The sequence below is a fragment of the Kogia breviceps genome, chromosome 5 (assembly GCF_026419965.1).
Source record: "Kogia breviceps isolate mKogBre1 chromosome 5, mKogBre1 haplotype 1, whole genome shotgun sequence".
NCBI classification, from domain to species: Eukaryota; Metazoa; Chordata; class Mammalia; order Artiodactyla; family Physeteridae; genus Kogia; species Kogia breviceps.
In genome coordinates this window covers 140,902,397-140,915,545 of record NC_081314.1, presented here as the reverse complement: position 1 = coordinate 140,915,545, position 13,149 = coordinate 140,902,397, and the positions used below count along the sequence as shown (strand labels likewise).

General features: G+C 51.7%; 1 protein-coding gene across 6 annotated transcripts in view; it reads right to left on the bottom strand.

Moving 5' to 3' along the window:
• DOP1B (DOP1 leucine zipper like protein B) overlaps positions 1–13,149 on the bottom strand; it is a 113,179-nt gene that overhangs the window by 35,533 nt on the left and 64,497 nt on the right. For all 6 annotated transcript variants that reach the window (XR_010840858.1, XR_010840857.1, XM_067035065.1 and 3 more), the window contains 7 exons: positions 12,475–12,627; positions 11,350–11,450; positions 10,467–10,657; positions 5,611–7,219; positions 5,004–5,115; positions 4,175–4,363; positions 884–1,006 (listed from right to left, as the gene is read on the bottom strand). Coding sequence is in view for 4 of the 6 variants with exons in the window: in XM_067035065.1 (XP_066891166.1) it covers positions 884–1,006; positions 4,175–4,363; positions 5,004–5,115; positions 5,611–7,219; positions 10,467–10,657; positions 11,350–11,450; positions 12,475–12,627 (2,478 nt within the window). In the remaining 2 variants the exon portion in view is untranslated. The remainder of the gene's footprint in view (positions 1–883; positions 1,007–4,174; positions 4,364–5,003; positions 5,116–5,610; positions 7,220–10,466; positions 10,658–11,349; positions 11,451–12,474; positions 12,628–13,149) is intronic.

Sequence of the window (13,149 nt, the reverse complement as noted above, 5' to 3'; positions counted from 1 at the left end):
TCCTGTTCCTTCCTCTCATTTTGCTGTGAACCTAAAACTGCCCTAAAAAGATAAAGTCTTTAAAAAGATTAGTTAAAAAAAAAAAAAGCTCTCAGATGGTGTTACAACCAGGAAAGGGCCCACAGGGGTCCTCATAGGTAGGATGGTGAACCGTTTCTTAAGCTGGGTGGCAAGTTCATGGCGGTGTTCTTCGTTAAAATGTACATTCTTGTAAGCAGACTATTAGACGGTAGATTAAAAAGGTTAAATAGAAGTACAATCTATTCATTACAGAAAGACGAGAAAAGAGAGGGTGGGGGTGGCCTCCACTCGCTACCCACCCAACACCCCATCTAGTTGTAACTGGCACAGCTAGAGTACGTCATGCATTTAAAACGGTGGAACTGGGCTTCCCTGGTGGCGCAGTGGTTAAGAATCCTCCTGCCAACGCAGGGGACACGGGTTCGAGCCCTGGTCTGGGAAGATCCCACATGCTGCGGAGCAACTGAGCCCGTGCGCCACAACTACTGAGGCTGTGCTCTAGAGCCCGCGAGCCACAACGACTGAGCCCACGTGCCACAACTACTGAAGCCCGCACGCCTAGAGCTCGTGCTCTGCAACAAGAGAAACCACCGCAGTGAGAAGCCCGCGCACCGCAACGAAGAGAAACTCGCCGCAACTGGAGAAAGCCTGCATGCAGCAACGAAGACCCAAAGCAGCCCCCAAAAATAAATAAATACATAAAAGAAAATATTATAAAAAATAAAAGAATAAAAAATAAATAAAACGGTGGAACCACTGCCCCAGTCTCCCGTGTTGGCCTCTGGAGTCACCTCTGAACACACATGACTCTCTGGTATTTTGTCAGAGTAAGTTTAGCTACTGCTTTCATTGCTGGCTTTACCTTTGTCTTACTGTGGCGTTTCACTTTCTTCCTGCTCCACACCGCTGCAACAGCTGCTGTCAGCTGAACCCCAAGGTGGGCTGTCAAGGGGTTTAAGAAGTCTAAAATTTTTTGTCGTATGGTCTGAAAGACAGAAAAACGAAGAGTTAAGAGCAGAGTAGAATCAGGGCTATGGCGGACTGTGCACTTCACCACCAGCGCCTGTAAACCCCGAGAGCAGGGGTGGGCCTTTGTCTCGGCATCCTGGGCACCAGGCCGCAGGAGGAGGAGCTGGACGAAAGGCACGGTGGGCAGCCCAGGTGGACGGACAGACGGCCAGCGGAGCCGAGCAGGAAGAGACCCTTGGGAGGTGATGAGTACCACCTTCGAGCAGCTGTGAGCAGGGCAGGGCTCGAAGGAAGCCACCCAAGGCTTTGCAGACACAGTGAGAAAGGGCGGTGGGGGGGGGGGGTACCCAGCAGCGGAGATGGCACTGTTCGCACCCTGAAAGCCCCTAGCCTCACGTGTCTCAACCAGCTCTGGAAGGGCTTACATGCATCAGGAAGGATGTTTTTCAATTTCCAGAAATATGTACCATTTAACTAACTTTGTTATGTAACCAACTAAAAATAAACTCACAGCGCGGCCCCGGACGTCACTCACCGCCCTCCCTTTGGCTGCGCCTGGATTTTTTTCTCCATTCCTGAAACCTCCATGCTCCTTCTTCTATAAACCCTGTGGGTCTCACAGCCTCTAACACCTCCCTACCCAGGCAAACCCTCTCTTCCTGGGTCTCAGCTCAGCCCCTCTGCCTCAGGAAGGCCTCCTCGACCCCCTCCTCGACCCCCTCACAGCCTCTAAGAGTGCCCCGCATTCTTTGTAGCACTTCTCATCATTATTTTTATTTTATTATTATTATTATTATTATTATTTTTGTAGTACACGGGCCTCTCACTGTTGCGGCCTCTCCCGTTGCGGAGCACAGGCTCCGGACGCGCAGGCTCAGCGGCCATGGCTCATGGGCCCAGCCGCCCCGCGGCACGTGGGATCCTCCTGGACCGGGGCACGAACCCGCGTCCCCTGCACCGGCAGGCGGACTCTCAACCACTGCACCACCAGGGAAGCCCTCATCATTATTTTTAAATTGATGGTTAACGTCTGTATCTGCCAGGCAGACAAGGACTTACTTGCTCTATCTCATCCACTAGTGGATAAGCCGGGCCTGGTACACAGCAGCAGACATGCAAATGTTTGTGGAATGAATGAATGTACCTTGGGCTTCCTCTGTCCCCACTGCCTTAGTTTAGCGTCTCATTAGATACAACTGACCATGGGATGGAGACATCCTCTGCCTCCCGCTGTGGTTTCTGCTCCAGAGAAACCACGGGGGCCTCAGCTCAAGGCCTTGGGTCCTTCAGGGAGGGCTTAAGCTAACTTCTCAATAAATGTTAGCCGCCGCCAAACTGACTCCTTCCATCAGCCCAGAAGATAGGCTACGAATAACAGACTCATTTCACAGAGGAGGAAACCGAGGCTCAGGCTGCGTGCCTGTGGATTTTCTGAACCGTTCTAGAGCTTAATTTTTAGGCTTAAATTAAGCAGCTTCCTGTGGCAGCTTGAAATACAGCAGATTTCCCTTGGAGGGTATCTCTGGAACTGACAGAACATTTTGGAGGCCACCTGTGCAACTCCCTGACGCACTACAGAAAGCTCAGAAAACAGAAGTCAGGGGCGGGCTCCATTCCCTACTCACCCTAATCCCAGCATCACTGCTTATCAGATGCACAACTGCGGGCAAAGCACTCACTCTCTCTACACCCCAATGTCCTCATCTGTAGTCTGCGAATAATAATAGTACCCACCTTGCAGGTGAGGACTAAATGTGCCAATAAACAAAGGGTGCTTGGGTGATGCCTGGCTTCGTGTTTCCAACCGAGGAAACTACAGCACAGACAGGTTAACCAACTTGCCCAAGGTCCCACAAAGCACCTGAGCAGGGAGCCGAATCCAGGTGGTCTGGCTCCCTGTGTCCTGATCTGTTCTGCTCAGCCCGGGCTGCCAGCTGCCAGTGTAAGCTCTGAGGCCACACCCAGCACCAGGGGTGCTCAGGTAAATGAGACACAGCCAGATAATTCTGAGCCACCAGACACAGCAATCAGAGACTGAGTCGGCGTGCTACCAAGAGAGAGTGAACTGTAACCTAGCAGGATCCTATGGGGGCCTTGCTGGGACAGACCCCTCCCCACCATGGCCTCTGCCTGCCTCTTGTTTGTAGAAAAGCTTTAGTCTCCCAGGCCTCCCCTGAGTCACAAAATCCTGGCTGAAGAATTAATGACTGCAAGGATGTGAACACATGATGACAAAAGCAGCAGCGGGGTGAGGAGAACTGATAACAATTTAAACAGTAAATCGGCCATATGGCGGTCACAGAATCTTTAGTTCCTCCCTGAAGTCCACAGGTAAGTGTCTGAGGCATATTCCTGAGTTGTTTTACGGATGCTAAAACCCCCACCAAATGGAAGAAGCTAACTGCATGATGATGGTGAGCACGTAGCCCCCAGACCCGCTGGAGCCTGAGGACTGATGATGTTTAACTCCTGTGACACGGCCCTGTTATCTCATCATCAACCAATCAGAGAACTGCACATGAGCTGTTCACCCACCCTGCAACTCCCCTCCCTCACCTTACCCTTAAAAACTCTTCCCTGAAACCCGTCGGGGGAGTTCAGGTTTTTTTGAGCATCAGCTGCCCACACTTCTTGCCTGGTGCCTTAAAATAACCGCCCCCCCCCCACTTTCCTTTAAAACGACCTGGTGTCAGTAGATTGCCTTTACTGCGTGCAGGCGCGTGGACCCAAGTTTGGTTCAGTAACAGAACTAGAAATGCTCTGGGTTGTGAGCTTCTGGTTTAATAGAAAACTCAAAGACACCTCAACACTTGTTCAAGGCACCACTGAAAGGAGACTGTAAGAGCTAAGCTGTCTTAGTAGAGATGCTTAGGAGAAACATGTTGAGGACTTTAGGTCCCCGACCTGGAACCCCCAGAGACTTTATGTTTGGCTTAAAAAAAAAAAAGGGGCCAAGGGGAAAAAATAAACTGAAAACTACTCACAAAGCTTTTCTTTCCATGAATAGGAAACGTATTCTAATAAACACACTGGAGATTTCTACTTCCAACTTACTTCTCATGCGGGTTTCTCTGAGCACATTACGTTTGATTCTTTATGTCTATAACCCTGCACGTTTTTATTTTTTGGTGGGACAATACGAGGCAAAGGAAATCGTAAACACACAAAAGAAGCTCTCTCTCACTTTGGTGGTTTTAAAGTAAACGGAAGAAGATCCTTTCGTGGCTCCAAGGAGATCCACGGGTCTCTTTTGAGTCTCCTCCTTTCTGAGAACATTCCAGAGAAGGGCCATGGTGTTAACAATTCGAGGAAGCTCTTCCAGAATAGCATTCTTGGCATTTTTCAAACTGGTAGGGTCACTCGCAGCAGTGGTCTAAAAACAAAACGAAAACGAAAACGAAAACGAACATGTGAGACTCTGCTGCGTCTGCGGTGGCACCATTTCCCTTTCCACGAGGGCAGAGGTGCTGGTGGGATAAAGTCTGGGCTGTAGCACTCTCCGGAGCAAGTCGCACGTGTGGTCTGGAGGTAAAACGCCTCCCTGAGCATTTAAACCCATGATTTTCTTTCAAAGAGGGAGGTCTGTGCATCTGAGGCTCCTCATTACAAACTCTTCCAATCACTCAACCAAAGCACTAGCTGCATTCTAAAATCTAATCCCAGATAGGGTAGAGCAATCAACAGCTAAAACGTCTTCAAACTCCATAAGGCCAAGTAAAAAGCACCCGGAAAAAAAAGATTACATTCTATCCCATACTGGAGGAGGGCTGACTGAAGTCGCCCACAGAGAACGCCCGCCCCGCAAGAACAAAACCACATTTGCATTACTTACATACATACATTTGCACATATATTTGCATACAGTTCATTATTTGCAGGTGTGTTCATTTGCATTAACATTTGCATATATGTTTGCATTGCATACATACATTGCTTCTTTGAAACAGACGTAACCCCGATGAAAACAAAACAATATATGAAAACTGTCTCGAACTCAGGAAAAAGCGATTTACCTTTTTGTTTTGGTTGGGTTGTTCCAACAGACAAAAATGACTAATGGTTGTCAGACCTTCCAAAAGAGTGAGTGGATAATCCGGAGAAATGTTTTCCCTCTTGGAGGTTATGCTTTGGTGAAGAAACGAGAAACTGGTTTTGAGAATCTTTAAGAATGACGCCATAAAGGTTTTCAATCGTACATATAAACATGGAAACCACAGAGATATCACCATCTTAAAAAACTGGGGCTCTCGTAATGAAATACTCTTACAAAAAGGACAGGCATCATTTGTGCTGTTTTTACATTTATACAGTCGTTTTGGAAAAATGTTTCCAGGTGTTTCAGAATGTCTGTGAAGACCCACATTTTTCTCTCTGTTTCGCAAAACGAATGGAGAGAGACTGACTTGTCCTGTGACCCTCATCTAGCCTGGGTGGTCACGTGGAACTGAAAATAAAGGCGCCGAACACTTAGTTCCCGGTTACCCCTTTGAACAATGCTAACTAGGCTTTTGATGAGGCTGAAATTATCCTCCAATTGGCCGCCGGCTAGGGGAAATCGGCCGTCTGCGACAAAAACTGTCGTTTAAAGACACAGTAACGCATCAAAGGGTTTCACCGTACCTGATAGAGAGCTTCACCGATGATTCGCCTTCATACTGCTTGACCAGCTCGTCCAGGTTTTTGCAGATCTGGACGAGGAAGGGGGTCACCGTCCAGCCCAGGGACTTTCCGAAGTACGGCAAGGAGTGCGTGACCAGGCTGACCCAGGCCGGGTGCATGCCGTAGCCATAGGCCGGCTGCAGGCCCCTCACCACGGCGGACACCAGCAGCCCCTGCGAGGTGAGCCGGTGGGGCTGCACGTACTGCAGGGCGCCGATGGCCTGCTGGAAGTCCAGGGTCCGCCGCCACTCCCGGGACAGGTCCGCCTGGGGCTCCGCCTCCTCGTGGACCTGCCCCAGGTGGTGCTCTAGGACGATGAGCACCTGCAGCAGCTTCAGCAGCTCAATCTGCAGGGGGTGCTCGCTCCAGGTCTGCTCCTGGCCCAGGCTGAGGAGACTCTCCTCGAGCGGGCCGTCCTCCCGCCGGGCTTGGCCCCGCTCCGCCACGGCCGGTGCGTAGCGCTCCTGGCTCGTGTGCATGGACGCGGACAGCGAGAGCAGTACAAACTCCTGGACTCTGCACCTCTGCAGCAGGCTGTGGATGAACTCCACGTTCCTCCCTTCGGCTGACTTGGCCACCGAGACCAGCTGCGTCATCATCCTGATCAAAACCTCGACGCTCTTGACTTGCACGTCCCGGTTGCCGAGGACGTCCCGGTGGGAGACCTTCAGGTAACAAGGGTAGTAGCTGCGCAGGAAGCTCAGGCACAGGGAGGTGAGGAGCTCGATCAGCAGCGAGTGAGGGCACACGTTGGGAGACTGGGTCTGGAGCTTTCCGTAGAAACTCTGGCCGGCCAGGGCCTCCTGGTGGCGAGCCAGGAGGTTGGAGATGAGGTTGAGGTGTGCGGTGGAGCTGGTGTCCGTGCTGGTCCGGGACACGGCCTCGATGAACTCTTTGGGGTTGGTTTTGAGCACGGCTTCGAGCACGGAGAAGGCGTACAGCACTCGCCGGGAGTCGTAGGGCTGCAGGTAGAGCAGGATGTGCTTAAACAGGGCCTCGATCCTCTCCCGCCTCTCCCGCCGCTGCTTCAGCAGCCGGGCCGCGCTCAGGGCCTGGAGCTCCGCGTCGGCCTCCTCGTCGCTGGACAGCGACTCCGAAGCCTGCGTCTGGTCCGAGTCCACGCGCGCCAGGCTCCGCTGGACGGTGGACTGGAGGCTGGCCGCCTGCTTTGGGGGGCCCCGGGCTGCCGCGGGGAGGGGCGCGCAGCAGAGCTCGCCGCCGCCCAGCTCCTGGGGCTCGCGGGAGGGGGAGGAGGAGGAGGACGTGTGCTCTTCGCTGTCGTCCGCGGGGCTCGTGTCCGCGGACTCGGTGTGCTCGCTGTCGTCCGCGGTGTCGCGGGCCGCCCCGTCCGGCGGGTCCGCACAGCAGGCAAGGTCTTCCTCACCGGGCTCGCGGCCCGGCGGGCACGCCTCGGGCTCCCTCTCCACCTCGGCCCAGATGGCCTCGCGGTCCACGGTGGTGAAGGGGCTCAGGGGCGCGCTCTCTTCACCCCCGCCCTCCGGAAGCTCGGCGGCGCCCCGCCCCTCTTTGAATGAGGTTCGCTTCCTGTGAAACCAACGGTGCCAGTCTTCTGAAAATTACAGAACAACAGACGACTTCAGAACAGGAGGGTGATCTTTGTCTTAAAGCCAGGCAGAAAGATCAATATTAGTAAAATTCTCCTGCGGGAGGAGAGACGAGATAAATTCTTTGCAACAACGTGGATGGACCCGGAGGGTATTATGCTTAGTGCAATGACGGACCGAAAATCACAAATACTGTATGTTATCGCTTACAGGTGGAGTCTAAAAATTAAAACAGGTGAATGAATGTAACAAAACAGAAACAGGCTCACAGACACGGAGAACAAACTAGTGGTTACCAGTGGGGTCAGGGTGACGGGGAGACACGGGTAGGGGATTAAGAGGTACAAACTCCTGTGTACACAATAAATAACCTACGAGGATATACTGTGCGGCATAGGGCATATAACCAATATGTTATAATAACTATAAATGGACTATAACCTTTAAAAACTGTGAACCACTATGCTGTGCACATGAAACTTACATACTATGGTAAATCAGCTATACCTCAACAAAAAAAATAAAGTGTAAAAACCACAAGATAAAATATAATTCCCCCATGAAACAACAACACTAGAGTCTAGATTACATTACAGATGGAAGGCAGACAAGCAAAGTGAACAGGTCTTTTAAAATGTTCAAGAAGTTGGAGAATTTAGTTACATTGTCATAGGAAATATAAATATCCCGAGTTTAGGGGAAGGGTGATTTTTAAAAAATGCCCATCACTTTCTCCCGGGAGTTTCCTTTCAAAAACGGTATCCAACAGAAATGTCAGCAGAAGGTTTTCAAAGCTAAAAGGGTATCACTGAAACGTCTTGAATAAAAACAAACTTGAAAGCAAACAAAGCATCCACAGTAAGAGGTCTGAAAAAACTCAAGCCACAGGCATGCAGAGGGCTACCGTTTGGGTTTTTTTTTTTTTTTTTCTGTTTTGTTTTTTTGTTTTTGCGGTACGCGGGCCTCTCACTGTTGTGGCCTCCCCTGTTGCGGAGCACAGGCTCCGGACGCGCAGGCTCAGCGGCCATGGCTCACGGGCCCAGCCGCTCCGCGGCATGTGGAATCTTCCCAGACCGGGCCACGAACCCGTGTCCCCTGCCTCGGCAGGCGGACTCTCAACCACTGCGCCACCAGGGAAGCCCCCGTTTGGGTTTTTTAAAGATACTTCTAACACGTACGATATGGAGCAATGTGTAGAGTATATTAAGTACTGAAGAAAAAAGACCAAGCTGCAGAATCTAGCAGTACAGAACAAGCCCAATTAGGGGAGAGTGTCTATAATATGCAGCTATGCAAAAGTCTGGAATGCAAGTACTGAACCATTAACAGTAAGGCGCTCTATCAGCCGCCATCGCAAGGGACTTGCACTTGTGCTTTTACTTCCCGATTTAAGATTCCAGTTCTTAAAATAAGCATGCTAGGGGCTTCCCTGGTGGCACAGTGGTTGGGAGTCCGCCTGCCGATGCAGGGGACGTGGGTTCGCGCCCCGGTCCGGGAAGATCCCACGTGCCGCGGAGCGGCTGGGCCCGTGAGCCGTGGCCGCTGAGCCTGCGCGTCCAGAGCCTGTGCTCCGCAACGGGAGAGGCCACAGCGGTGAGAGGCCCGCGTACCGCAAAATAAGCATGCTAGTACCTCTGAGATCAGAAAATACACAACACTTTAAAGTGCTCGGGTCTCTTTAAAAAAAGGAGTGAAATGCCAGATGTCCTCGGTACTGCCAAACATCTGTAATAGGCAGCTTTCAGCAAATCTATTCCAGGAACACTAAGCCAGGTTAGGAAAGAAGGAAGAATAAGATGTTAGAAATAGAGGAGCTGTCTGGTGCGCACAACAGTATTTAAAAAGTAGATTTCTACAGGCTCACAGAGGTAGCATGGAGGGTAAGCAGAACCCTTCTAGCTGTTTCCAGGGAGAGAATGTGGCAGAGAAAACGCATTTTCTCTTACTGGGCAGGGAGCATTAAACGTCAATTAGAGGGGGCAGCAGGAAGTGCCACTGAGACTTTTAAAACCCAATGAGCCGAGGTCTCGTTAAAGCAAAGGAATGCTTAAAATCTAGCTTCCCTTAATGAAGAGCAAACTTCTAAAGAAGGTGCTTAGTTTATACTTCTTTGCATTTCACTTTCTTATAATTGTGGAGTCATAAAATGCCTCTTCTTTGAGAAGACACCTAAAGGAAAACCAGAAGTTAGAGTTTTAGGCAAAGAACCTTGTAAGGAAAGGAAACCACCTTAGGAATCTTTGCTTATCTAAATAAGCGAAGATTAGGCTGCTTTTCTCTGTAAGATAAGACTGGGACAAACACTGAATATTTACAGCCCAGTGATCTAAACAAACGAATCAAAGCTTGTAAAACCATCACTTAGAAAACTGCAGGAAGTCATAAAACACACCTATTGTGGGAAACAGTGTTAGACCATAAACCGCTCTAGGTATTAGTCACTGAAATTTAATGAACTCATCGGGTTTTATTTTAGCCTTTCTTTTCTTCTGCCTACCCATATTCTTTTAAATTTATGTTAAAGGTGCCTCTGCAAGTCCTCAGAAGCCAAAGGTCTATTTCTTCTGCATTTCTGATTATATATTAACAGCTGGAAAGAGCCCTGGAGAGCAGGTGGAAAAGAAGCCACTTACCTCGTTCTTGACAGTTCTGGAGAAGAAGTAATTTTTATAAAGTACAACTGACTAGGTTACATGCAACTTTCAACATTCTTGATCATTCCTACCTGGAGGCAACCTCAACTCTCCTGTCCCAGGTCTGAGAAGTGCTAGCCTAGCCAACCCCAAATGAACTTCACGCCAGACCTCAGACTTCTTTCATAAGTGAAGGGTTGCCCTTGGAGACCTTTGGATGGATGGTCTGTTTTTCTCTCCTCCTACCTTAGATGCACTTGAATTGCTTTCTCTAGCAAAAGAACCAAGAATCGGCTATATTGATTGGAACATGGGTTACTAACATTTTCCTTTTTAATATAAAAAGATCATCTTTTTCAGTGAAAACAACAAACCCACTACCTAGCATTTCTAAGTGCTGGTCCATCGGATTCTTAAATTTTAAATTCTTTAAATTTAAATTCTTAAAGTCCCCACAAAGTACCTTCATACCTTCTGAATCTGGCAAAAGCACCAGGGAGGTCTGAGTGCCTTGACTGCTGCACCAGGCAGCTGGGGCCCAGGTCAACCCCCTTCCTGCCTCCGAGGCCCAGGGCCCCAGGCACAGAGAGCTGGGCCGGCCCCCGCACGGTGCGCTCACCCGTTGAGTCCTCCTGCTTGAGGCAGCGGATGGAGGTCCTCTGGGTCTGGGGCTGAAGCAGCAGCAGCAGCACGGGCTCCAGGATGCGGGCCACGTCGCCGAGGGAGAGCGCCCGCACCAGCCAGCCCTGGGCGGTGGCCCCGATGGCACCGTCTGTGCAGGCTAGGCTGTCGAGCACGACGAACAGGGACCTGTGGGGGGTGCGAAGCGTCAGGGCGGCCGGGACGCCCTCGGGGGGGGGGCCCTGCCTGGCCCCGGCTTCCCGACCCAGGCAGACGAGGACCGGGGACGTTAACCCTGCTCTGAGCTCGAGTCTCTGGGGGGAGCTTTCAAAATCCCGACGTCCAGGCCTCACCCCAGATGGAGCGGGGAGGAGGTATCAGAATCAGCGGGCATCTCTCTAAGGCTGTGCGTCTGACCCCCGCATCTAGAGCTCCGGAAATAAGGTAGGGGATTTTCAAAAAAACAATGTAAGAACCGAATGCGCCTACAATACAGTTCACATCCCCCGCGTGTGGTTGAGGACATCGCAGGTGCACACACCCAGCGTGGCTGCCGCCCCGGTGAAGATCTAGCCCATCTTCACCTGCCTACCAAGCCCCCTCGGGGGGGCACGTTCTACCAGCTCCTCGGGTGAGTCTGAGGCGCGAGGGCCTTTCTCCTCCCTCCAAGGCCAAATTAAGCAAACTCCTCCCAGGTATTCACACCTGTCTGGCCGGAATTCACTTACGGGATCACAGGAATCGTTCGCTCTGCATCAAGAACACGGGGTCAGGTTTTCCACTGCACACTTCTCCCTCTCCCCAGCCCGACACACTGACCTGGCACCTCTGCAAAGTGTCCCTTTGCTTTAAGGGTAAGTTATAAAAAAGTCCCCCCTCACCTGTCAAAGGAGCGATTGCGAGATGTCACTCGACTGCCTTGGATCTCTCTCGTCAGGTGCCAGATGACGGAAAATCGAAACAGAGCTTCCAGTCTCGTTCCCTCGAATAGGAAAGAAACGGGAGTGAGGGACCTGATTTCTTAACAGAACACGGTTCTCAGTGGCAGCAGACCCCATTTAAATAACAAACAAGAGCTCAGCAGAAAGGCAGCAAGCCAGGCAGAGACGCTGGACTCTCCTTAGTTCCTGGCTGTCCGATGGGGCCTGGAGCAAGGAGGACCCGGGTCCTTGCCTTCCTTGCTCCCATTAACACAGATGTGCTTTCCGGAGAGTGCATGTTCTAGACTCAGAGTCAGCCCAAGTCTAGGGTCACACCTAGGCCTGTGGCTGAAGGAAAACACAGAGCACAGCCTTCTCATGGCCTTTGGCAGTGCCAGGCTGAACAGCTTAGAGAACAGGACACGACAGCAAAGCAGAGCCAGGGCTTCCAAGGTGACACATTCTCTATGACTGCCTACTTCACTGAGAGTTCTAGAAGCCCTGCAGGCATCATGGGAGCCTGGGCAGACTTCCCTGGTGAGCCTTAATACGACGCAGGGGATGGCTCGCGCTTCCGGAGGCCTTCCAGTCCTGAAATTATGAACGTATTAAAATGTTACTAATGCGGGCTTCCCTGGTGGCGCAGTGGTTAAGAATCCGCCTGCCGATGCAGGGGACATGGGTTCGAGCCCTGGTCTGGGAAGATCCCACGTGCCGTGGAGCAACTAAGCCCGTGCGCCACAACTACAGAGCCTGGACTCTAGTGCCCATGAGCCACAACTACTGAAGCCCACGTGCCTAGAGCCCGTGCTCCACAACAAGAGAAGCCACCGCGGTGAGAGGCCCGTGTACCACGGCGAGGAGTGGCCCCCGCTCGCCACAACTAGCGGAAGACTGCGTGCAGCAGCAAAGACCCAACACAGCCAAACCAAGAACAAAAAAAATGTCACTAATGCCAAAGGCCTGCCCGTTAATCAGGATGTCCACTGAGCCCCGGAAAGACTCCGGCCGGATATAGGTAAGTCTGCCTGGGCTCACGGTGTCAGGACCGCTGTCAGAGGGGGGTCGTCGGCTGCAAAGACTCACCTTGTCAGGGTCCAGGAGGGCATGACAGATGATGTCCTCGCAGATGTTGGCCGTCGGGGCCAGGCAGTGCAGGCGGTAGAACAACTCCACACACGTGACATGATGCTCCCGGGTCTCCTTGTTCAGCTGATTCCAAAGCACACGAGCCACCCTCTGGACGGAGGGGAGACAGTGTGAACACAGGCAGCTCCCCCCCATTTCCTCCTTGTTGGCAGCCCAGTCCGGCACCCCAGGTACTGGCTTCTGCCTACGTTTGCTACGGGAGAATCCTCAGTACGCAAAGAACCACCACCACGAAGCAGGACAAGGCGAAGCAAACCCAAATCACATGACAGACCCCCTCAGGAGTCATCCGGGCCAGGGCAACGTTATAGGTTAAACTTGGATGTCTGAGACTAGCTCAGAACACTGCAGCTCTTGCCCAGACCTTCACTTTCAGAGGGGAATGATCTGGAAGCAAGAACCTATCAGCTGAGGCATCCTTTCAACAAGCATACACCAAGGCTCCCTACGTGCCAGCACTGGGGTTCCAGAGACGCACACCCTCTAGGAAGTTCGGTGGATCTGCGGTGGTCGCTATCCTGAGATAGACACCGTGGGACCTTACCACCTAGGGTTGGCTCAAACTGGCGTTCAGCTTTCATTCCCCAAACTTGTTTGTTCTCATTTCTGTGC